The 25,974-nt window shown below is 42.3% G+C and overlaps 1 protein-coding gene across 5 annotated transcripts; it reads right to left on the bottom strand.

Moving 5' to 3' along the window:
- Positions 1–571: 571 nt before the first annotated feature.
- Positions 572–25,571, bottom strand: LOC311109066 (cullin-2-like). 5 transcript variants are annotated; one of them, XR_014610570.1, is made up of 23 exons: positions 25,289–25,571; positions 23,950–24,088; positions 23,600–23,702; positions 23,341–23,435; positions 22,157–22,262; positions 21,941–22,023; positions 19,892–19,988; positions 19,497–19,607; positions 17,802–17,988; positions 11,802–11,926; positions 8,985–9,092; positions 8,657–8,716; positions 8,339–8,467; positions 8,063–8,149; positions 7,151–7,303; positions 6,378–6,455; positions 6,154–6,220; positions 4,225–4,319; positions 3,935–4,111; positions 3,732–3,833; positions 3,488–3,604; positions 978–2,054; positions 572–844 (listed from the first exon to the last, which is right to left on the bottom strand). XR_014610570.1 is itself a non-coding variant. In XM_084151856.1 (22 exons), exons 2-22 carry the CDS (start codon positions 24,066–24,068, stop codon positions 1,923–1,925), a joined length of 2,331 nt encoding a protein of 776 aa, XP_084007982.1. In that variant the 5' UTR covers positions 24,069–24,088; positions 25,289–25,571; the 3' UTR covers positions 577–1,922. The 5 variants fall into 5 exon arrangements, 4 of the variants coding, with proteins under 4 accessions (XP_084007982.1, XP_084007984.1, XP_084007983.1 ...); XM_084151856.1 differs by having other exon boundaries at positions 577–2,054; XM_084151858.1 differs by having other exon boundaries at positions 577–2,054; positions 4,004–4,111; positions 25,289–25,392.
- Positions 25,572–25,974: the final 403 nt, after the last annotated feature.

Genomic DNA, 25,974 nt, shown 5'->3' with positions numbered 1-25,974 from the left:
GTTTTTCCAGGACGCACCAGTTGGCCGCTCTCTGTCAGTTCTGCCTTCATGAATAGATTTGCACAATATAATCCAGCCAAGTACTCAGTTGTCTAAATTGCAGCGCTAATGGTCCTGATCAGCAGAAGACAACAGATGATGGACAGAGATTTGTGGAGAGGGACAGAGCACATCTGGATAGATGACCATGTTGCATACCTACACTAGAACTGTTTGTCATGTTATGCAGACTGTTTGTGACTGAGGACGGGCAGGTCAATAAATATGCCTCTCAACCAGTATGCAATAGCTGCATGCCTCATGGGAATCATGAATATAAATAGATTATATAATCCAGCCAAATTCAGTTGTCCAAATTAAAGTTCTAATGGCCCTGGTGAGCAGCGGATGACATATGTGAGAGAGAGATCTGTAGAGAGATGGACAGAGGGAGGCAGGAGAACATCTGGATAGATGGACCACGGACAGAGCACATCTGGACAGATGACCATGCTGCACGCTAGTGACTGGGAGCACATCCAAGTCAGCTGGACTGCAGTCCCACCTTCCAAATAAACCATCACATTAATTCAAATGGTAATACATATTTTATTCTGTAATACGTCCATTGTTAGATTAATCAGATTTGAGGCTAAGAAACAATCCTATATATCCACAATGGACTCCTCCAAATGGGTGGTATTTAAATAAACTTAATACTAAGTTATGGACGTTACATGCCATAGCTCTCTGTTAATCATGACAGCTTGTAAATCCTGTTTCATGTGGTCTTCCAGGTTGTCTTCACCCATGAGAGGGTCAGGGTACCCACAGTATGAGACTGCTGGCGCCCAGCTCAGGATGCCTGAAACAGACCAGAAAATCTCAGCCTCCTGACCATGGGGCTGTATGTATCAAGCATCTCACAGTAGGAGTGCTGATCTAGGATCAGTTTAGTCTTTTAAATGATAAAATGGGATTATATGGACAGGAGTTACCTAATCCTAGATCAGCACTCCTACTCAGACGCTCGATACATTGGCCGTAGATCTTCTCGCTGGTCCTGGGCAGAGCTCCGTACAGCTCCTGGTTGGTCAGGTGTTGTGACCAGTGGACCCTGGTTTTCTAGTCTTATGTATTAACAAAACAAGCAATCAACATCATTGAAATACAATAATACAGGATTGTAAATTACGTAACAATTTGTAACTCCATAAGTAATAATAATGCATCCCCTTGCACTCCCCCTGGAGGTAGGCTTTGGTAATAAAGAGACTATACATCCGGTTCATTTCTCGTCACACTGACCCATACACTCTCCTTTGAAATATTTACCAAAAGCCCTCATTCTTTTTATTTTTTTATTTGACAAGCAGCAGGATCATGTTTGTCACCTCAATTTGTTTTTTCTTTACATTTGAAAGTAAATACAATTATCAGTTTACCGGTTTTATTACAATATTTTTTTCTAACTTCGATACATTTAAGAAAAAACAACTGCAAACGTGAGAAAAGAAAGCATGGTTTTCCGCGTCTAGTCTCTAACATTTTCATCAATGTTACAGCTCACTCGCTCTTTTCCCATTCTTTTTTTGTTTTCGGTTAAGTCGACCAAAAATGTATTATCAGCTTTGCGCTCAGATCCCTACAGGCATTTTCCATTGACGCAATGGGTGCGTGGCACTGGTGATGTTGTAAACAGCATAAAATCAGAAGAGGGGGGATGGGGGCCAGAGGATGTCATGACTCGGTGGCTGTCTGGGTTGAATCGTTTTGTTTGTTTCCAAGATGGAGGCACACAGACCTGCTTCATCCCTCCCTCCGTATAGGAGCATGCGAGACAGCGACAGCCCAAAAATAAATGAAGAATGGTCTCTGTCGTTCTTTGCTTAACCAGCTGTTGGTTGGTTGGGGTAGGGGCCTTATACACCATTATTCCGCCATTACGCTACATAGCTATACTCGTCTGCAGAGCTCTGGCTCCTCTCGATGTACTGCTTGTCGATGAGCACCTCGATGCACTTCTTGATCATGCTGATACTGGGGTTAAATCGGGCTTTGGACTGGTTGATGACCTGAGGGGAGAAATAAACAGACACAGAGAAAGAAATTAACAGGCTGCATTAAATAATAATAATAATAATAATAATAATAATATGCCATTTAGCAGACGCTTTTATCCAAAGCGACTTACAGTCATGCGTGCATACATTTTTGTGTATGGGTGGTCCCGGGGATCGAACCAACTACCTTGGCGTTACAAGCGCCGTGCTCTACCAGCTGAGCTACAGAGGACCACAATGTAGTGAACATTCCCTCTGGAATCCATTTTGTTGTTTTTGCAGCATGCCGTTTATTTCTCCAGCTGGATATCAACAAAAACAATAAACCTCAACTGCCTTTCCTTGCGATAGTACAGCTGTGCCCAATGGAATTGTGTCTGTAAAGCCATAGAGTGAGGTTTACTGGATGTGTAAAAAAATCCAGTCTCGACTGAAAGGCCACTCCGATACACTCGTCTTTCATTCAATTTGCTACAGAATCTCCATTGGAGTGGTGCTCAGTTATCTATCTCCATCTGGATTTATGTCATGCAGGCAGTGATAATAGATCAACAACAACACATGCAGGAGTTGGAGACCACATCACAGCTTGGCCCCCAGGCAACCATCGTCTCAGGTATGTCCAATCTCTCCATGGTTGGAGAGGTGTCCCGAGCATGGAACAGTACATGATTGCGCAAACGAAGGAGGGAAAGGTATGTGGTGGGAAAGGTAAGCCACTAAATCAGTCACGCAAGCCCTCATTATGTGCTTCGACTGAAATAAAAAATATTGAACCATTAAAGTACAAACGGTAAAAAAAAACAGTGGTTGGAGAGAGAGAGAGAGAGAGAGAGAGACAGAGACCGAGAAAGAGACAGAGAGAGAGAGACAGAGACAGAGAAAGGTGCTCTCTCTCCAGCCCGCATGCATGTTCTAACATCCTTAAGGGGAGACACTCATTCCATCCTGACATATCCCTCTGTTCTGTGTTCTCGACTCACAGATGGCATACAGCATCTCACCATCAGGGAAGGAATTCACCCTCCTGACAAAGTAGAACATCAACACAGGAGGAAGAGCCATAGGTTAGAGACCCACACCAGGGAGGACACCGTACTCCCTCTGGCAGGGGAAAGACAGACCTTTGCCCTCAGGGAAACCCTTGGATCTCTCCATTCCCATGTCTTAACCTGTATCTCCCCTGCCTGTTCCCAGATCTGCTGGTGCTGTGTAGACAACTCCTATGGTCATTGACAAGACAGCGCAAACAGATCTGGGACCAGGCTAGTATTTACATTTTTGTCATTTAGCAGACGCTCTTCTCCAGAGCCACTTACAGTTAGTGAGTGCATACAGTTTCATACTGGCATCTCAGTACCAGGTGTCTCTGTACAGTGCATGTACAGTAACTTGTGTGTGTAGATCCCCTGTACATGGTTGGACGTGGGTGATATTAAACTCACCTCCTGTATGAGGGCGTTGTGTCTGAGCACTTTGCGTGCCTTCATGATTCTCACTATAGCAGCTTGTAAATACATTTTGCGGTCCTCGTCCACTGCACTCCTTGTCTGCTCCATCTCCTGCAGGGTTGGAAACACAGAAATAGGGCTTTACACAGAGGCAGATATATTGACACTTTCAGACAACAGCAGAGGTGTTTGCAGGGCGGGATGGCTCCAGAGCTCTCAAGGTTATAGGGTACTGTACCTGTGGTGTGTCTTTCTGCATTGATGTTGTGATCTTGAACTTTGTTCTTTTACTGGTGAAACTCATATTTAGTGAAAATGTGGACTCTGCCTCGATTTCCTCCTGAAGATGAGAAAAGAGTTACCCGCTGACTGATGAGAGTATCCAAAAGGACTGAGGAATAACACAAATGCCAAGATGAGCTACTTTTAAATCCTCCTAACCAATAAAGAAGACCCTGCTGACTCCAGATCTCCGGGTAACTCAGTGGCTGCTGACACCTGACCCCTGACCTTTTGGGAGTCGTGGTTGAGCATCTTGACATCCAGCAGGGACTTGATGGTCTTCTGAAGCTCTTTCTCATTCATCTGGGTGGAGTCCTGGAGCTCCTTGTAGCCTACCTGTTAGGATACGATAGTGAGCTAAGTGAGTGCTTAAGGAGCTAGTTTAGTGCTTAGTTAAGGCACAGTTAAGATAGTCCATTTCCACTAAACACTTTGGTTTGGTAACACACCGTCTCGCTGTTGTTGAACGCCAGCAGCACTGCCATCTGGTATGTGGTCACCATGGCAACGTAGGGCTTGGAGAGATAGTTCATCTTCACCTCGCCTGAAGAAGAGGAGAGCCAATCATTAGCATCACCAATGCTGTATATCAATACCACTATCTTATTCACCACACCACCTATTGATAACAGCTTGTAAGAAAAACCAAGGAGAAATCGGCCAAAAGCAATCCCCAATCCTGTGTTCTCTGGGTATTCTTGTAACCGCACACAGGGATTTAGTTCCAATCCGGTAATTGCAGTGTTTGTGTGGAGAATTTATGCTGTTGTAATGTTTGAAGGAGTCATCACAGTCTTAGCGCTGTGTGATTTCATGGATTATGTAGTAGTAGTGCCAGGTGCAGCTCAGTGTTAGTGTTGGGTAGAATCAGAACCTCTCCAACATGGACATGTAGTAGTGTCACACTGATTTGGGATAAAACACCCTGCAGTACATACAGACACAATCCATTTCAGACTATGGAAGTCTCATCCTGTTACTCCTGTTGAGCTATGGATGTGATTTCAGTTTCAGTGAAACATAAGGTAGGGGAGAGTGAGGTAAGTTGAGCCATTTTTTTTATATTCAGCATCACTCCGTCAAGGGAAATATATTATTCTTTCTAACAAAGATATCTAAATATGTTTCAGGATGTTGTGTATCCCTGGAAATAATCAGAATTCATGTAAACATTACAGTTTTGAAAACAGCTTGTCCAAAAACAGTGGTCTCTTGGCACAACTTACACGTGTATGGCCCCGTATAGCTCAGTTGGTAGAGCATGGCGTTTGCAACATTTTACATTTTAGTCATTTAGCAGACGCTCTTATCCAGAGCGACTTACAGTTAGTGCATACATCATTTTTTTTTTCATACCCCCTGTGGGAATCGAACCCACAACCCTGGCGTTGCAAACGCCATGCTCTATCAACTGAGCTACATCCCTGCCGGCCATTCCCTCCCCTACCCTGGATGACGCTGGGCCAATTGCGCGCCGCCCCATGGGTCTCCCGGTCACGGCCGGCTACGACAGAGCCTGGATTTGAACCAGGATCTCTAGTGGCACAGCTAGCACTGCGATGCAGTGCCTTAGACCACTGTGCCACTCGGGAGACTGTGGGTTCGATTCCCACAGAGGGCCAGTATAAAAAAAAAATATGTATGCACTCACTAACTGTGAGTCGCTCTGGATAAGAGCGTCTGCTAAATGACTAAAATGTAAAAATGTTAAATGTAAGTTGAGCTGCGGGACAGGGTAAATTAAGCCGCCTACAAATGTCTGTACTGAATGAAATATATTATATTTCCCAAACACATCTTTTAGCACAGGTTTAACCCCTAACAAACACTTCTTTTTTTTTTTTTTTACACGGTTACCTCATATCCCAGCGACAACGTGCCATTACACCTGGGAAGAAAACACTTCAATTTGCTCAACTTGCCATTGGATCAATTTACCCCAAGGCAAACATTTTGACTATATTAGCCCACACAGCTACAAGGATGCACGTTCATGCTAGGTTTAGGACCTCATATTGAAGCTTATAGAGACCCCAACTGATGTATAGAACAATCTTAAAACGATCTACCTAGATTCAAGCATCTTGAAACCTCTAACACAAATTAATTTGACTGTATTTTGGACCTAACTTGCTTACCACTTTTTCCCTGTGGTTTCTTCCTTCACAGACTCCATGAAATGTTGACCTTCCTAAATATTTGGTAAAATGATTACATTTTGTGTATGGTTTCCTAGTAACAACTCTCCCCTTTGGCTCAACTTACCCCAGTCTTCCCTACTGCTGCCTACTAAAAATGTCACATCTTTTTCACTGGGTTTCTACTATCTGCTGTGTGTGTGTGTGTGTGTGTGTGTGTGTGTGTGTGTGTGTGTGTACCTGTGCAGAGATAGTGCAGCCAGGTCAACTTCCTCCCGCTGAAGTGCTGATTATAGAACAACTCAAACTGTAGAGAAAACCAATCATGATAGAATTACATAATTTAACATCTGCAGTTTTGTTGAACAGCCATGTTTAATCTTGGAGCAACCACAGAAAGATACTGTCATCTCTCTATGGGCACAACCTCTCCAAACAACCACGTCTCCTGAACCACTACTCACCATCTGAACACTCTTCTCCAGCTCTTGTGGGATGGCAAAGGTAGAGGAGGGGACGTGTGTCAGGGGCCAGGCTCCTGCCTGCAACGAGACAACACACAGTAAGATATCTCCACCACCATTGCCATTGAGCTTCTCACAGCAAACGTGCGTGAAGTTGCCTAATCTTTAAAAAACACAGATAATTAACCTATTACCCTATTTCACTGTACTGTCACAACAACCAATTTATTGGAAAAACACCACATTGGATACTTCTTTCCTAGCAGGGAGTTTGGTTCTACCATTGCTCATGGCTATGATGTTGTCATTCGTCCACTCTCTGTCCTCTGTTATATGTGTAACCTCAAGTATGCCAAGCATATCTCCACCAACCACTGCAGAAGTTCTCTCTCAGGAAAAATAAAGTTATTATATTCTTTGATGTGACAGTAACAACTAGTGATGGGGGGGGGGGGGTTGATACATTTTAAAACACCTGCATTTTTCATCATATAGCTTGTTCTCCATCTTTTTAAATAGTGAGCCAACATGTTTTCAGCACTTTTATTTCCATGACTGATCAAAACTAATTTTCTCATGCTCTCTTGTCCATCTGCAGCAGACATATGGTGAGCAATACGTTTGGAACATCAAATCGCAGTACCGAATCGCAAAACATATAGAATCGTGATAATCACAACACATATCCTGTCAGCACCTACTGTAAGTATGGTGATAATATCTTATCGTGAGGTCCCTGGCAATTCTCAGCCCTAGTGACAACCACCGCTCACCTGTAATACGTAGATCTGGAAGCTGATTCCCAGTTCGACTGGTGATTCCTGGGTCTTGATGAAGTTGTTGAATTTGTTGTTCAGGTCTGCGCTGACGCTCATGTCTGTGTACATTCTGTGGAGCTTGCTTGTGAACTCGTAGCCGCACGCTTGCTGCAGGGGGGAGAGAGAGAGTTCACAGGGTGACACAGGGGACAGGGAGAAGTGTGGGGGCCTTTCCTCTTTTGTTCTCTATTGTTCCTCTATTGTTCCTCAAGCAAGGGGAGGCCGATGACATCACGGATTCCCATCAGACCAATTAATTGAACGCCCTACTTCTTGTTTGCAGTTTTGTCAAAAAAAAACACTATTTTTACCATTTAGTGTGTGTACTTTACACTTGAGATATCGCTTTTCAACAGTAAAAGTAAAAAAAAATCTATTTTTACATCAACAAATAACCTTCAATTCATTACATTTTAATCTCTTATTAAAATGAAAATAAACCAAAAAATAAATGTACTCAATAACATTTTATTTTTCAAATAATCTTTCTAAAAAAACGTTTGTATATTGTTCCATTCAATAAAAAGAAAAACGTTTTAAATAATTTTTTTCACTGCAGTCCCCTGCGATTGGACTAGAGGTCGCAACATTGACTTTGAATACCACCGCTTTAACGGGTTGGTTTGAGAGTTATGTGTAATAGTATTTTAAAAGGGAAAAACTGACAGTTTAAAGAGTGTTGCTTAATTATGGCATGAATTATAGGAATTCCGTTAGCGTCTTGTCCAGGGAGTGTACTTGTACGCCAAGGTTCTTCACGCTACAGAAACAGGAGATTAGCCCACACGTCAAGAGCCTTTCTGGCTTGGAAAAGGCATAAAAGACCTTGAACGGCACCTGATAGAGTTGAAAGGAGCCTTATTTCACCTTTAGTTTGTTGATCATGGCTTCTTCTGAGTCCATGGACAAGGACAGCCCGTGTATTAACCTCTTTGCTAACATTCTTGCATAAAACTGTGCGAAAGAAAGATGAGAGGGGGAGAGAGAGAAAAAGAAACATAATTAAGAAGAAAACAAGACTTCAATTCATTATCTCAGCCTCCAATGTTTCTTCCAGTTAATGCTTTTTAGCGAATATCAAATTCGTCAATATCCCTGGTCATTTGAGATAATGACGCTAATGCAGGTCTGTCTGTCAGCTACCTTTTGAAAAACGTCCTTGTCATCTATGTACTTGAACACGGTGATGAAGCTGGTCAGCTTGTCTTCCACCTCGTTCTCTGTCATTCCCTTTGCAGACTTCTTCAGCAGATTGTCACAATACTTGGCGAGCTACATGGGTAAAGGGCAAAACAACACAGTCAGTCATCACTATGGCCTACAAAACAAATGTTATTTTTTTAAACGTACAGTAGTAGAGATCTAGACCCAGGGTTTTTGCTTTGTCTATTACCAGGGTCTTATCTTATAACCCCACAACACTTCCAAACCTCAGGTGTCATGAATGAGTCTCGCACTCACCAGTTCAGGTGCTTTGCAGATGGATTTGGGCTCCCTGTGGTTAACCACTGAAGTCAAAGCCTGGGGAGGATCAAACAAGGCAGTCATTTTACATAAGCAGTTTCAATACATCTACAGCCAAGACATCAACTTATACCAAGCATGAACAGTTATGATTTAACTTATGAGCCTTAATATATAAAATATGGATTATTTCCCGCAGGGAGTGAGGAACAATCTGTTAGTGAAGAGAAACACCTCTCACTGGCGCCACCTACTGGTATTAACTGTATAGCGTTCACATTCTGATTTTGCATGTAAGCCTGCCAGGGATTCATAATGTTAATACCTTATCAAGCGCGCTCATGAAGTGCTGATCCCCATTCAGCACTGTGTTAATGAGCTGAACGAATTTACTGTGAACCTCCAACACGGACTCCACAAACAGGGTTGGCATCTGGGGAGGGAACCAAACAAAACAACAGGAGGTTTAGCAGTGGCCTGTTATATTATGTTTGAGATATAATCTGATACAGGTAACTGCCAAAATAAAGGAAACACTAAATGAGGGATACAAAGTTTATTGAAAGCAGGTCCTTGGTTTCCACTAGATAGCACAGCCACAAAGTCAAAATTGGCTATATCAAACATTTATGAAAGAAAAATTCGCTTTTTGGTCTTAAATTTACAGTTAGGGTTAGGTTAGGGTTCAAATCCAATTTTAAGAAGAGAAATTGTAGAAATATGGTAACACAGGTGTGGCAGTTAACATCCCATCATGCTTAGGGTCATGTATAAAAATGCCAAGTTGCCCATTATTTTGACTACCATGGCTAGAAGAAATCAGAGACTTTGAAAGAGAGGTCTTAAAAGGAGCATAGGGTGTTTAAAGGGTTGTGTGTGTGTGTGTGTGTGTGTGTTAGCTGTGAGTTATTGATAATCTGATGATGCATATTGATAATGTATAGCTAGTGTTTTAAGCCCCCCAAACAACCCATGTACAGTTGAAGTCGGAAGTTTACATACACCTTAGCCAAATAGATTTAAACTCAGTTTTTCACAATTCCTGACATTTAATCCTAGTAAAGATTCCCTGTCTTAGGTCAGTTAGGATCACCACTTTATTTTAAGAATGTGAAATGTCAGAATAATAGTAGAGAGAATGATTTATTTCAGCTTTTATTTCTTTCATCACATTCTCAGTGGGTCAGAAGTTTACATACACTCAATTAGTATTTGGTAGCATTGCCTTTAAATTGTTTGACTTGGGTCAAACGTTTCAGGTAGCCTTCCACAAGCTTCCCACAATAAATTGGGTGAATTTTAGCCCGTTGACAGATCTGGTGTAACTGAGTCAAGTTTGTAGGCCTCCTTGCTCGCACACGCTTTTTCAGTTCTGCCCACAGATTTTTTACAGGATTGAGGTCAGGGCTTTGTGATGGCCACTCCAATACCTTGACTTTGTTGTCCTAAAGCCATTTTGCCACAACTTTGGAAGTATGCTTGGGGTCGTTGTCCATTTGGAAGACCCATTTGCGACCAAGCTTTAACTTCCTGACTGATGTCTTGAGATGTTGCTTCAATATATCCACATAATTTTGATGCCACCTTATGATGCCATCTATTTTGTGAAGTGCACCAGTCACTCCTGCAGCAAAGCACCCCCACAGCATGATGCTGCCACCCCTGTGCTTCACGGTTGGGATGGTGTTCTTCGGCTTGCAAGGCACCCCCTTTTTCCTCCAAACATAACGATGGTCATTATAGACAAACAGTTCTATTTTTTGTTTCATCAGACCAGAGGACATTTCTCCAAAAAGTACAATCTTTGTCCCCATGTGCAGTTGCAAACCGTAGTCTGGCTTTTTAATGGCGGTTTTGGAGCAGTGGCTTCTTCCTTGCTGAGCGGCCTTTCAGGTTATGTCGATATAGGACTCGTTTTACTGTGGATATAGATACTTTTGTACCTGTTTCCTCCAGAATCTTCACAAGGTCCTTTGCTGTTGTTCTGGGATTGATTTGCACTTTTCGCACCAAAGTACGTTCATCTCTAGGAGACAGAACGCGTCTCCTTCCTGAGCAGAATGACGGCTGCGTGGTCCCATGGTGTTTATACTTGAGTACTATTGTTTGTACAGATGAATGTGGTACCTTCAGGCGTTTGGAAATTGCTCCCAAGGATGAACCAGACTTCTGAGGTCTTGGCTGATTTCTTTTGATTGTCCCATGATGTCAAGCACAGAGGCACTGAGTTTGAAGGTAGGCCTTGAAATACATCCACAGGTACACCTCCAATTGACTCAAATGATGTCAATTAGCCTATCAGAAGATTCTAAAGCAATGTTTAAAGGCACAATCAACTTAGTGTATGTAAACTTCTGACCCACTGGATTTGTGATACAGTGAATTATAAGTGAAATAATATGTCTGTAAACAATTGTTGTAAAAATTACTTGTGTCATGCACAAAGTAGAAGTCCTAACCGACTTGCCAAAACTATAGTCTGTTAACAAGACATTTGTGGAGTGGTTGAAAAACTAGTTTTAATGACTCCAACTTAAGTGTATGTAAACTTCTGACTTCAACTGTATGACTGACTGAGAAGGGTTACTGGTGACTTATTCTTGTCATATCATGTTTATGATAATGATATTCTGACTCAAATATCTGAGTCAGAAAAGGATATTCATATGATAGGTAAGATATAAAAAACCTTGCAGAGAAACTGACGATCTCTTAGAAGTTATGGATGGAGTTTGAAAGTTGGCTGTCAGAAGTATTACAATGTAATACGTCTGTCTGCGTATTATAAGACATGGCAAATGAGGGTACAGTGAGATACCGATGGGTTAGACTATACTTTTCTTGTCAATCATCTTGAAAAAATGTATACTTAAAGACTGGAAATCAACCAATCCTCCATAGTTAACACAATGGAAAGGTCAAATGCTTTAATATCTAAAAATGTTGAAAGTGCGTGGGCGACGGAAAGAAACAAAATGGTGCAGTTTGAGGCCATGAGGAGGAGAGTGATGCGGGCGCTGGAGATGGAGTGTGAGTAGGTGGGTCTGGGCAGGTGTGATGTAGTTGACGTTTGTGTATGTTTTGTTATCATGCATACTGATAATGTAAAGTGATAACATGGGGAAGTGGAGATGTGACGTACGTTTTCCTGAGAGAGGTTACTGGTGGCTCGGATGCCCTCATCGTGGACATGGATCTGGAGCTCCTGGATCATGTGAGGTAAGCCACTGGACACGGCTCGCAGCAGGGTGTACATGTTAGCCATGTCTGTAGGGGGGAAAGAGAGAGAGAGAGTGTTATGGAGATCTTCAGTCAGTCACAGCTGGATGTTCTCCGTTCGGTTTGAAATCTGATAGCAAATAGCTATGGTAATGGCCAGAAACATATGGGAGTCAGTCAATGTCAAGGAACCATATGGGATTTAGCCAGCCAGGTCAAATAGAGCCTGCTCAATCGCCAATGATAGGATGACCTGTGCTTAATTAACACTGGCTTTAAGCCAGCCCTTGGATCTATAGGCTAGTAGCTACCGACTGACCATCTAACTACAGATTGCCCATCTACACTGAACTAAAATATAAACGCAACATGTAAAGTGTTGGTCCCATGTTTCATGAGCTGAAATAAAATATCCCAGAGATTTTCCATACGAACAAAAAGCTTATTTCTCTCAAATGTTGTGCACACATTTGTTTACATCCCTGTTAGTGAGCATTTCTCCTTTGCCAAGATAATCCATCCACCTGACAGGTGTGGCATATAAAGAAGCTGATTAAACAGCATGATCATTACACAGGTGCACCTTGTGCTGGGGTCAATAAAAGGCCACTCTAAAATATGCAGTTTTGTCACAAAACACAATGCCACAGATGTCTCAAGTTGAGGGAGTGTGCAATTGGCATGCTGACTGCAGGAATGTCCACCAGAGCGGTTGGCAGATAATTTTATGTTATCTTTTCTACCATAAGCCGCCTCCAACATTGTTTTACGCCTTGATCACACTGATAGTGTTTTGCGCAAAATAGTATGCAGCATCATCTGGATATGTGTGCAACATTCACCTACCATTTCTGTCAAGTCGTCTACGCATACAGTTTGACGCATACGTTGGATAAATCCAACGTATGCACCATACAGAACGCACTGCAACTGCCTCTGCAACGCAATGCTGCAAGGCAAATGCAGCGTACCTTTGGAAATGAATATACTTCTGGTGTACCAAAATGAAATGACACTGTCAGTGTGATCGAGGCGTTAAAGAGATTTTGGCAGTACGTCCAACCGGCCTCACAACCACAGACAATGAGTAACCACGCCAGCCCAGGACCTCCACATCCGGCTTCTTCACCTGCGGGATCGTCTGAGACCAGCCACCCGGACAGCTGATGGAACTATGGGTTTGCACAACCGAAGAAATTCTGCAAACTGTCAGAAACCGTCTCAGGGATGCTTGTCGTCCTCACCAGGGGCTTGACCTGACTGCAGTTCAGCGTCGTAACTGACTTCAGTGGGCAAATGCTCACCTTTGATGGCCACTGGCACGCTGGAGATGTGTGCTCTTCACAGATGAATGAAGATGGTGTCGTTTGGCGAGCGGTTTGCTGATGTCAACATTGTGAACAGAGTGCCCCCTGGTGGCGGTGGGGTTAAGGTATGGGCAGGCATAAGCTACAGACTACGAACACAATTACATTTTATCGATGGCAATTTGAATGCACAGAAATACCGTGACGAGATCCTGAGGCCCATTGTCGTGCCATTCATCCGCCGCCATCACCTCATGTTTCAGCATGATAATGCAAGGATCTGTGCACAATTCCTGGAGGCTTCCATGGCCTGCATACTCACCAGACATGTCACCCATTGAGCATGCTTGTGACGCTCTGGATCGACATGTACAACAGGATGTTCCAGTTCCCGCCAATATCCAGCAACTTCGCACAGCCATTGAAGAGGAGTAGGACAACATTCCACTGGCCACAATCAACAGCCTGATCAACTCTAAGCGAAGGAGATGGCAAATGGTGGTTACACCAGATACTGACTGGTTTTCTGATCGACGCCCCTACCTTTTTTAAAGATATGTGAACAACAGATGCATTTCTGTATTCCCAGGGATGTAAAATCCATGGATTAGGGCCTAATGCATTTCAATTTACTGATTTTCTTATATGAAACTGTTGCATTTATATTTTTGTTCAGTGTAACTGCAGACTGACCATCTAACTTTTTGTAAATGTTATTTCACCTTTATTTAACCAGGTAGGCCAGTTGAGAACAAGTTCTCATTTACAACTGCGACCTGGCCAAGATAAAGCAAAGCAGTGCGATAAAAACAACAACACAGAGTTACACATGGGATAAACAAAAACATACAGTCAATAACACAATAGAAAATCTATATACAGTGTCTGCAAATGTAGTAAGTTATGGAGGTAAGGCGATAAATAGGCCATAGTTCAAAATAATTACAATTTAGTATTAACACTGGAGTGATAGATGTGCAGAAGATGATGTGCAAATAGAGATACTGGGGTGCAAATGAGCAAAATAAATAACAATATGGGGATGAGGTAGTTGGGTGGGCTAATTTCAGAATGGCTGTGTACAAGTGCAGTGATCGGTAAGGTGCTCTGACAACTGATGCTTAAAGTTAGTGAGGGAGATAAGAGTCTCCAGCTTCAGAGATTTTTGCAGTTCGTTCCAGTCATTTGCAGCAGAGAACTGGAAGGAATGGCAGCCAAAGGAGGTGTTGGCTTTGGGGATGACCAGTGAGATATACCTGCTGGAGCGCATACTACGGGTGGGTGTTCCTATGGTGACCAATGAGCTAAGGATAAGGCAGGGATTTGCCTAGCAGTGATTTATAGATGACCTGGAGCCAGTGGATTTGGCGACGAATATGTAGTGAGGGCCACCTCCTTTGGCCGCCATTCCTTCCAGTTCTCTGCTGCAAATGACTGGAACGAACTGCAAAAATCTCTGAAGCTGGAGACTCTTATCTCCCTCACTAACTTTAAGCATCAGTTGTCAGAGCAGCTTACCGATCACTGCACCCGTACACAGCCATTCTGAAATTAGCCCACCCAACTACCTCATCCCCATATTGTTATTTATTTTGCTAATTTATTATTTTGAATTTATATTTTGTTTACCCCATATGTAACTCTGTGTTGTTTTTAATCGCACTGCTTTACTTTATCTTGGCCAGGTCGCAGTTGTAAATGAGAACTTGTTTTCAACTGGCTTACCTGGTTAAATAAAGGTAAAAAAATATATATATACAGTGAGCTCCATAATTCACTGGACAGTGACCATTATTTTGTTATTTTGGTTCTGTACTCTAGCACTTTGAGTTTGAAAGGATACAATGACAATGAGGGTGAAGTGCAGACTGTCAGCTTTAATTTGAGGGTATTTTCATACATATCGGATGAACCGTTTACGAATTATAGAAGCTTTTGTACATGGTCCCCCCCATTTTCGGGCATCAAAAATCATTGGACAGTTTAACATAATGTAGAATAAAGTAATCATTGTTAATATTTGGTCGCATATCCTTTGCATGCAATGACTGCTTGAAGTCTGCGATGCATCGCCATCACCAGACGCTGGGTATCTTCCCTGGTGATGCTCTGCCAGGCCTGTACTGCAGCCATCTTCAGTTCCTGCTTGTTTCGGGGACTTATTGCCTTAAGTCTCCTCTTCAGCATGTAAAATGCATGTTCAATTGGATTCAGATCTGGTGATTGACTCGGCCAGTCAAGGTTTTTCCACTTTTTGGCCATCAAAAACCCCTTTGTTGCTCTAGCAGTATGTTTAGGGTCATTGTCTTGTTGCGTGATTAAGTGCCGTCCAATGAGTTTGGAGTCATTTGGTTTTATCTGAGCAGATAAAATATTTCTGTAGACTTCAGAATTCATTGTTCTACTTCTGTCTGCAGTCACATCATCGATGAAGACAAGTGAGCCTGTTCCACTGGCAGCCATACAGGCCCAAGCCATAACACCCCCTCCACCATGTTTCATGGATGAGGTGGTATGCTTTGGATCATGGGCATTTCTTTTTTTTTCTCCACTCTTTTGTCTTTCCATCACTCTGGTACATGTTAATCTTTGTCTCATCTGTCCACAATATTTTTTTCCAGAACTCTTGGGGTTCTTTTAGGTGCTTTTTAGCAAACTGTAATCTTGCCTTTCTGTTCTTCAGGCTTATCAGTGGTTTGCATCTTGTAGTGTACCCTCTGTAGTCCTGCTGGTGTAGTCTTCTGCGTATGGTAGACTTTGACACATCTACACCTGCATCCAGGAGAGTGTTTTTGATCTGTTGGGCTGTTATCAGGGGTTTTTTCTTCACCATAGAGAGTATTCTCCGGTCATCCACTACAGTGGTCTTCCTCTGTCTACCGGGTCTTTTGACATAATTGAGTTCACCGGTTGTTTTTTTCTTGTTAATGATGAACAAAACTGTTGACTTGGGCATGGCCAGGGTTTTTGCAATGTTCCTGAATGATTGATTTTCATTTCTGAGCCTTATGACGGCCAACTTCATTTGCATCGACACTGCTGTCTTCCTCATGTTGTCACACCCCAATAACAACCTCCAAAGGCAATAGCAACGTCTAGAATCATTACTATTCATCAACAGCTCTCCTGCATTCACTAACGACACAAATGAATACACCTGCCTAACGACACACATCTGTGAAGCCAATTTAACAAATACTTGTAGTACCTTAAAATGGGGGGACCATGTACAAAAGGTGCTGTCATTTCTAAACGGTTCATCCGATATGTACGAAAATACCCTCAAATTAAAGCTGACAGTCTGCACTTCACGCTCATTGTCATTGTATCCTTTCAAACTCAAAGTGCTAGAGTACAGAACCAAAATAACAAAACAATGGTCACTGTCCAATGAATTATGGAGCTCACTGTATATATATATATATATATATATATATATATATATATATATATATATATTTTTTTTTTAAGTCATTTAGCAGACGCTCTTATCCAGAGCGACTTACAGGAGCAATTAGGGTTAAGTGCCTTGCTTAAGGGCACATCGACAGATTTTTCACCTAGTCGGCTCGGGGATTAGAACCAGCGACCTTTCGGTTACTGGCACAACGCTCTTACCCACTAAGCTACCTGCCGCCCCATATATATATATAGAGGTTCCTGACTTCCCTGAAAAGTTGCATATCGCGGGGGCTGTTCGATGCTAATGCAGTACGCACAGGATGTTTTTGTGTTGGTCAAGGGCAGTCAAGTCTGGGGTGATCCAGCGGCTATATCTGTTCTTAGTTCTGAATTTTTTGAATGGGGCATGCTTATTTAAGATGGAGAGGAAAGCACTTTTAAAGAACAACCAGGCATCCTCTACTGACGGAATGAGGTCAACATCCATCCAGGATACCCGGGCCAGGTCAATTAGAAAGGCCTGCTCGCTGAAGTGTTTTAGGGAGCGTTTGACAGTGATGAGGGGTGGTCGTTTGACCACGGACCCATTACGGACACAGGCAATGAGGCAGTGATCGCTGAGATCCTGGTTGAAGACAGCGGAGGTATATTTAGAGGGTAAATTAGTCAGGATGATATCTATGAGGGTGCCCATGTTTATGGATTTAGGGTTGTACCTGGTAGGTTCCTTGATAATTTGTGTGAGATTGAGGGCATCTAGTTTAGATTGTAGGACGGCCGGGGTGTTAAGCATATCCCAGTTTAGGTCACCAAGCAGTACGAACTCTGAGGATAGATGGGGGGGCAATCAATTCACATATGGTGTCCAGGGCACAGCTGGGGGCTGAGTGATAGACTTATTTCTGGTGGATTTTTAGAAGTAGAAGCTCAAACTGTTTGGGCACAGACCTGGATAGTACGATAGAGCTCTGCAGGCTCTCTCTACAGTAGATTGCAACCCCGCCCCCTTTGGCAGTTCTATCTAGATGGAATATTTTGTAGTTGGGGATGGAAATTAACTTTCAGACTGACCATCTAACTTTCAGACTGACCATCTAACTACAGGCTGACCATCTAACTTACAGACTGACCATTTAAATACAGACTGACCAGCTAAGTACAGTAATAGACTGTCTAAGCCAGCCCCTGGATCTATTAGTATCAAACAAACTGACCGTCACTCCTGTAACCAGACTGACCGTCTCTCTTCTCCTTGCGGATGATGTTCTGACACTCCCCATGGAGGAACTGCAGGTGGTCCGCCACCATCCTCTGCTGGCATTCGTGGATGACTTTGGCGTAGGAGCTGGGGTGCAGGTACTTTCGACATCGCACCTCCTCGTCTTTCAACCGTCCTAAAACCTAGGTGGAGTCAGGGAGGGAAGGGAACACATTGGATCGATTAATTTGTTTAATACAGTTAATTATGCGCATGTCAAAGACGCTACTCGCTAACTGTCCCAGGCCCAATAGGGCTGAATGACTGCCAAAAAACATCTAATGGAACGTATAATTAAACAGAATTTCCAAATGTGGGTCTGCTGTAGACCCATGCAGTTCCTCTGCGAGGTCAGTTCCTCTCTGCTTACCTCATGTCAAAATAAAAGTCCCCCACAAGTTCCTGCTTTTTTTGGTGCAGGTATGGCACACATGCAGAACTTTTACTTTGACATGGGGTAAGTGGAGAGGAATTGGGTCTACAACAGACGCATGTTTGGAAAATCTTTCATTTATGTTCTATTAGATGTTTTATTTTAATCAATTTCCCCCCTGTATTAGGACCAACCCTACGGACAATCAGCAGAGTAAGTTTAAATTAAATGTTATTTAACTTTGGCTTCCGGCAGACTATTACGTTTATTTGTAAGCCAATTCCTAGCAACGCTAGTGTGCAAATACTAGCGTTGCTAAAAGCAGCTAAAGCAACACTAATGCCGCCAGGCTTTTCTAAAACGTTTTGATCGCGTTAGGCTGGTCTAGACATATGAACCGCAGGCCAGGGCAGCGAGCGAGGCATATCACATATCCCATTTATAGGGATTTCAGTCACGCTCAGCACAACAACAGATGGACAGACACTCATACACACTGCCGACTGCCCCATTGCCTTTTAAAGCCAGAGTGGTGTTTATCCTGGTTAAAGGGCTATCAGATCAATCTGATCATTGGCACTGATTTACAGGTCCACTCGTGAACAGAGGCAGAGTCCCAAATGGCACCCTACTCCCTATATAGTGCATGACTTTTGCCCAGAGCCCATAAGTAGTGGACTACAGTTTATAGTGAATAGGGTGCCATTTCAGACACACTAGGCGGCAGCCATGATGTGAGCTAGCTAGCTAACGTAAGACACTGTCTGTTATCTCTTTGCACTAGAGTCAGTCAGTCACACAGTAATACACAGATTCAACTCTGACGGTGCTACAGCTGGTTGCTCCATGGGTCTCCTCAGACTCACAGCAGAGCAATGACTGTGTACAGCTGCTCCAAGAGTTACCGAGCCTCTGATAAACTAACACCAAGAACACAATAAACACACAGCAAAATACACAATATCCATTTGAGCAATGGCAAGTCACACTATTTAACTGAATTCATATTTTATAATACCCGAATATCAACGGTTTTCCTACATGCTTCCAATGAGACAACAGTATTTCTTAGGGTCACAATAGAGTGCAGTAGAGCCCTTGGATTCTATGTACAAAGAATAAAACAGAGAGCAGCAGGTAACAAGGAAGTGAACTACACTACCTGTCCGGCAGACATCTTACCTTTTCCATTAAGCTAATGTGAGCAGTTAGACCAGAGATGCTATAATTCATATAGCTATGGATCTCTATTAGTTGGACTTCCTACAGCCATCTTACCTTTTCCATATACTGTGAGCAGTTTGACTCTTGCAGTAAATTGGAGGCTTCCTGTTTGTAATACTCTCCAGTTTTCGTCAGAAATGGCCCTTCGAAGATTTCCTGATAAAACTGAAACACAAGAAAAGAATGTGAGCCACGAGTGAGTTCAGAGGACACACACATCGGCATGGACATGCAATATACTGTACATTAATTAACACAGGCATGCATGAACAGTATCAATTATTCAACGGCATAGTGGCTATATAAAAAAACGAGTTTCAAGACTATCGACTCCAAGCTAACAACTTAAAATGAAATAATTCACCGTGGGAAAACAGGCTACAGAGCAAACATAAATTACCACTGTCCAGAAATATATTTAAACCAACATATGACAGATGCTTACTCACCTTGAGAGGGAACTTTTTCTTGTACTGTTCAACATGAACAAAGGAGTTGATAACCCCATGGATTACTTTCTGATTTGGGTCCTCGCCACACCGGTCACTGTAAGAGAGGAAAACAAGCTCCATTAGGGGTGATCCCAATTCTATTGGGCATTTACATGTGTCTTGTAAAATAATTTAAATAAAATAGTAAAAGGTGACTTGTGGTTTTCAATGTCATTTCAATAAGTAGCCTACTAGTAATATCCTGAACTGGATTAACCTGCTACAACAATAGATACTGCATGTCAGAACAGAGCAAAAGGTTATTTCTTTATCGTCACAGAAACCAAACTCCAGGCCGAGTCATTATGACAATAACAAATCACTAAATAAGAGAACTGTGCATTTCACCTCAAGCGCTTCTCCTCCAATGCTAGCCCTGTTGAATCATATTGTACATCAGAACCAAGAACTACTGTACATACACTGCTCAAAAAAATAAAGGGAACAATAAAATAACACATTCTAGATCTGAATGAATGAAATAATCTTGTTAAATACTTTTTTCTTTACATAGTTGAATGTGCTGACAACAAAATCACAAAAATGATCAATGGAAATCAAATGTATCAACCCATGGAGGTCTGGATTTGGAGTCACCCTCAAAATTAAAGTGGAAAACCACACTACAGGCTGATCCAACTTTGATGTAATGTCCTTAAAACAAGTCAAATTGAGGCTCAGTAGTGTGTGTGGCCTCCACGTGCCTGTATGACCTCCCTACAACGCCTGGGCATGCTCCTGATGAGGTGGCGGATGGTCTCCTGAGGGATCTCCTCCCAGACCTGGACTAAAGCATCTGCCAACTCCTGGACAGTCTGTGGTGCAACGTGGCGTTGGTGGATGGAGCGAGACATGATGTCCCAGATGTGCTCAATTGGATTCAGGTCTGGGGAACGGGCGGGCCAGTCCATAGCATCAATGCCTTCCTCTTGCAGGAACTGCTGACACACTCCAGTCACATGAGGTCTAGCATTGTCTTGCATTAGGAGGAACCCAGGGCCAACCGCACCAGCATATGGTCTCACAAGGGGTCTGAGGATCTCATCTCGGTACCTAATGGCAGTCAGGCTACCTCTGGCGAGCACATGGAGGGCTGTGCGGCCCCCCAAAGAAATGCCACCCCACACCATGACTGACCCACCACCAAACCGGTCATGCTGGAGGATGTTGCAGGCAGCAGAACGTTCTCCACTGCGTTTCCAGACTCTGTCACGTGCTCAGTGTAAACCTGCTTTCATCTGTGAAGAGCACAGGGCGCCAGTGGCGAATTTGCCAATCTTGGTGTTATCTGGCAAATGCCAAACGTCCTGCACGGTGTTGGGCTGTAAGCACAACCCCCACCTGTGGACGTCGGGCCCTCATACCACCCTCATGGAGTCTGTTTCTGACCGTTTGAGCAGACACATGCACATTTGTGGCCTGCTGGAGGTCATTTTGCAGGGCTCTGGTAGTGCTCCTCCTGCTCCTCCTTGCACAAAGGCGGAGGTAGCAGTCCTGCTGCTGGGTTGTTGCCCTCCTACGGCCTCCTCCACGTCTCCTGATGTACTGGCCTGTCTCCTGGTAGCGCCTCCATGCTCTGGACACTACGCTGACAGACACAGCAAACCTTCTTGCCACAGATCGCATTGATGTGCCATCCTGGATGAGCTGCACTACCTGAGCCACTTGTGTGGGTTGTAGACTCCGTCTCATGCTACCACTAGAGTGAAAGCACCGCCAGCATTCAAAAGTGCCCAAAACGTCAGCCAGGAAGCATAGGAACTGAGAAGTGGTCTGTGGTCACCACCTGCAAAACCAGTCCTTTATTGGGGGTGTCTTGCTAATTGCCTATAATTTCCACCTGTTGTCTATTCCATTTGCACAACAGCATGTGAAATGTATTGTCAATCAGTGTTGCTTCCTAAGTGGACAGTTTGATTTCACAGAAGTGTGATTGACTTGGAGTTACATTGTGTTGTTTAAGTGTTCCCCTTATTTTTTTGAGCAGTGTATAAAACAAGAACCAACTTTTTGATTTCATTCAGCAGCATCCGGATCAGGACAGCTTGCAGGGGCTCGATCATCAGCTTCCTCCACATGTCTAGTGCTAGCTGAAATGGCAGTAAGGATAATTGTATGAGCACATCATATTGTATGTCAGCACTCAGAAATGCAAACTGATATATTGTGACATTTGTACTGAATAACGGAGAATGTAAGTAATGAGATATGATTGAGACTTACCTCTCCTATCTCCATAAGTGGTTCGTTCATGTCAACCCCTCCATAGCCATACTGCAAGTCTGCCTCTGTCAGTTTGTTCTTCTTGATGAACTGTGTGTTGAGGTACCTACATTAGAAAGAGAGGAGAGAAAGCGCATTAAACAACATAATATTAATATAATAACACTTGATAATAACTCTTATTTATCTAGAGTTCAACCAAAGTATTGGTAAGACTAGCTCGCTATGGGCGACCCATAACTCAGATTCACTAGTGTGTGAAAGGCCCTGGGATGTTGGCCAATCAGGCCACAGAGAGATAGCAGACAGAAACTGTCCAGCACACATACATGCTGGCTCTGATGGCAGTCATCAGACTACCTACATTCCACAAGTTGTTTTCACAGCTGTGCTGTCCACCTAGAATCAGCAGGAGAGTGACGAGAAGAGATATGAACTCAAGTTCATTTATACAAAATGATGGGATGACAACGTGCTAAATGACCGCTGAAATTGATGAGCTTGTTGTAGAAAATGATGATATCTAAAGCTGTCACTGTGGCGTGAGGTAGCCAAAGTCTTAATTTCCCAAAACATCTGCCAATGTGAAATATAAAATATCTGCACCTGAGAAAATGTAGCTTAGCCTAAATAGTAGAAGTGGCAGTGTTCTTTATATAAGGTGTCAATGGCAGAGTAGGTCAGGAACTAGAAATGACTGAGTGATAAGTGCTGGCAGCTACACAATAGCAGTACTCTACTACAGTACTATCAGATTCGACACACACAAACACATTACCCACCCAAGTGCACTTGTAAAAATAGATCCAATACCTCACTATGGGGTATTGATTTTCAAATGAAAAGAGGACACACACAGAAACAGTCAATGGTTGTTGGCACTTCAAAGTTAAGTGTTTCAAGGTAACATTAATGGCCAATAATATGGGGAGCCCATGGGAGAAGCAGGAAGGACAGTGACCTCTACAGTGCTCATGCACCTCATACTGCATTTATGTGGCAAACTCCTACAAAACACAGACAAGTTTGCTGGCACTAAACAATAGGAGAGCTAGGGCTTACAGTAAGACTGAACTCCTATAAGATGGGCTGTATTATTTCAGATTTAGTCAAACCTGGTGTATTGGCTCTCCTATTCGTCGGGGTGTCATCAAAACATTCATAAAAAGGCTGATGGATATTACCTGTACAAGCAATCCATGTAGTCTGCTCCCTTGCTATACTCCTCCCAGTATCTGTGGTACATAACTAAAACCTTCTCCTCCGACTCAAGAACTTTCTGAAATTACAGAGAAAGAATCAGTTTAATACCTTGGCACCTCAATGAAAAGCAGACAACCAACAAATAGAGCAATTAGGATATCCAATATTGAGCAATGGGAAATGTGTCTGAATCAGGTGAAATCAATAGCTTGATTGATACAAATGATTCATCGTATTTACCTTGTACAACTGTCTGACATGGTTCTCCAGGAACACCTTGGTCTCTGTGTACAACTTTTCACCCAGAGGCTCCGGGTAAGCAACACACAAAGCATAGATGTCACTGATTTTAGAGTAAAGGAGTCAAACACATTCATCTATAACACTGAGGAAGAAAATCATGCAGACATTATTTTCTATTTAAAAAGTGACACGTGAACTTGAAAATGTGCTGAAGTTAACTTTGGCTTTATTTAATGGCTTGATTTAATGTCTCGACTATGTAAGCACAGATCAGTGGCATTTTAGACTACAAAATAATGGGCAAACTATTTTTCAATTTTTCTGTAGAGCTGAAACAGAAAGGATACGAGAATCTGTCGTTCCATGTGGCCCTCTCCACATAATCAAGCATCACCACAGCCTTGATTGTCGTCAGTAGCTTGTTCCATGTTTCATCAAAGTCCACCACCCGCGGCTTCAAGGACATCGTATGGCTTCTTCTTCAGGCTGAGATAAAGAGGGGAAAATAACAGAGTTATTGGTGTGATTGCACAGCACTGTAATGTTGGAGCAAACTATTTTGAATTATTAAAGCAAATTAATCATGTATGGTTGTTGAATCAATTAATATACACTCCAATTGTAATCAGTCCAACATCGCACTGCAAATATTAATGTTATATTTCCTCTTCAGATTGGATAAACTGTTACATAATATGTCTCAATAATTAAACAATACTTGGAAATACAGATAATTTACTGATCTGCCTGTAGCATAATGATATTAACTCTGATTATAAGTACTATGCTTGCAATTACAATCTCAAACATGGTGTTGTGATAAAGTTTATGACATTAATTTAACAATTTACAGTTAAATGGTTAACAACTTAAACTAAAAGCCATATCACAAATGTGTCATGTAAAAATTTGCTGGGAAATTATATAAATATTATACTGCATCAGCTCAATAACACAAATGTTGATTTAGGCCTACATAGCATTACACCTCAACATTCAAACAATCAATAAAATGTCCTATTAATAGCTAACGTTAAAAGGGACTGTTCCACCAAAGTCACAGGTTGTTACTAGAAAACTAATTGGCACAGTGTAAACAATGCATTTCGCCAGAATAATCAGTCATCATGTTACCCAACGTTGATAGCTAACTAAGTCAGCAATAATATTTGCTAACAATATTCAGTCATTCGTGACATTAGTTGAACTGTCACAGGTAGCAAGGGGAGTATAATGTTCACGTTAGATATCCCGCAATACTTTTCTTTTTTTTTAGGCCTGGCTAGCTAGCTTGCAGCTATCCATTCCATTCGTCATTCAAGCTAGCTTGTCACTTTCGGAGAATGTCGCTACATGTTACAGACATAGCTATTTCGCTTAGTTAGCTACTCATTGAAGACACGAACAGTCATATTTTTATCGAACAATGTCTTAAATTGACTAACTAACCATGTAGCTAGGAAGAAGCACCAAAATAGCTAGCTAGGTACAGTCGCTAGCTGCTAGCTTTGAGATCCAGTTAGAGCTAGGCACTTCCAGCTAGCGACCGATTTGGGGTAGCTACCTAACGTTAGCTAGCTAGCTGCGACTTTAATACATTTATACTGGCAACACGCTACAGTACAGTATCATGGTCTACAAAAACATGTTAACAAGGTTAAATGCAGATTTCTAATATATACATACCTCTAACCAATATGTGTTATTAAAAAGTCAAGTTTCTTCACTGTCACAGGGTTGATCTCTTTCACTTAGCTACAGCTCTTTCATTACCCTACCTTATGGAATATACCATTGTATCAGCTGTAGGGTGTACGGTATTGGAGTAGTTATGAATGTAGTAATTATTAGCATTTAATATAATAATATCAGAGAAGGTAAATGTGTACAATGAAAATATTAATATCTAATAAAAGTCCCAATTACAGATGGCGTCGAGTCAAACACTTATTAAAAAAATCACCATTGTAAGGCAAGAACATCCCTATTTTGTAATGGTGTCGGCACAAACTACGGATACCCGTTTGGGAGCTGTAAGGTAGAGCAAAAAGTAATTTATGAATCGCGTATGAAAACTAGAATGTACATTTCTTCAGCTGTACAAATGCAAGATGTGAAGTAGGAATACTAAGAGATATACAGTAGGCTATTATTTGTATGATTGGAAGGGTTAAGAACCAGTCTACTTAAAAAGTGGTGTGTCATTCAAGTGGTCTTGAATATTGACTGGGTTACACTGTATTATAAAACTTGTTGTTTGGATCCTGGATGCTGATTGGACGAGCAGCGTTCCAAGCCGTGCTGTATTGGCTGTCAAAGACACACCTATGCCTGCTAACGGTTCCATCTGAAAATTACCATTGCGCCTTCAA

This window comes from Coregonus lavaretus (genome assembly GCF_964263955.1).
Source record: "Coregonus lavaretus genome assembly, chromosome: 34".
Taxonomy (NCBI): Eukaryota; Metazoa; Chordata; class Actinopteri; order Salmoniformes; family Salmonidae; genus Coregonus; species Coregonus lavaretus.
The sequence above is the reverse complement of the archived record's forward strand: the minus strand, read 5'-3'. Positions and strand labels throughout refer to the sequence as shown.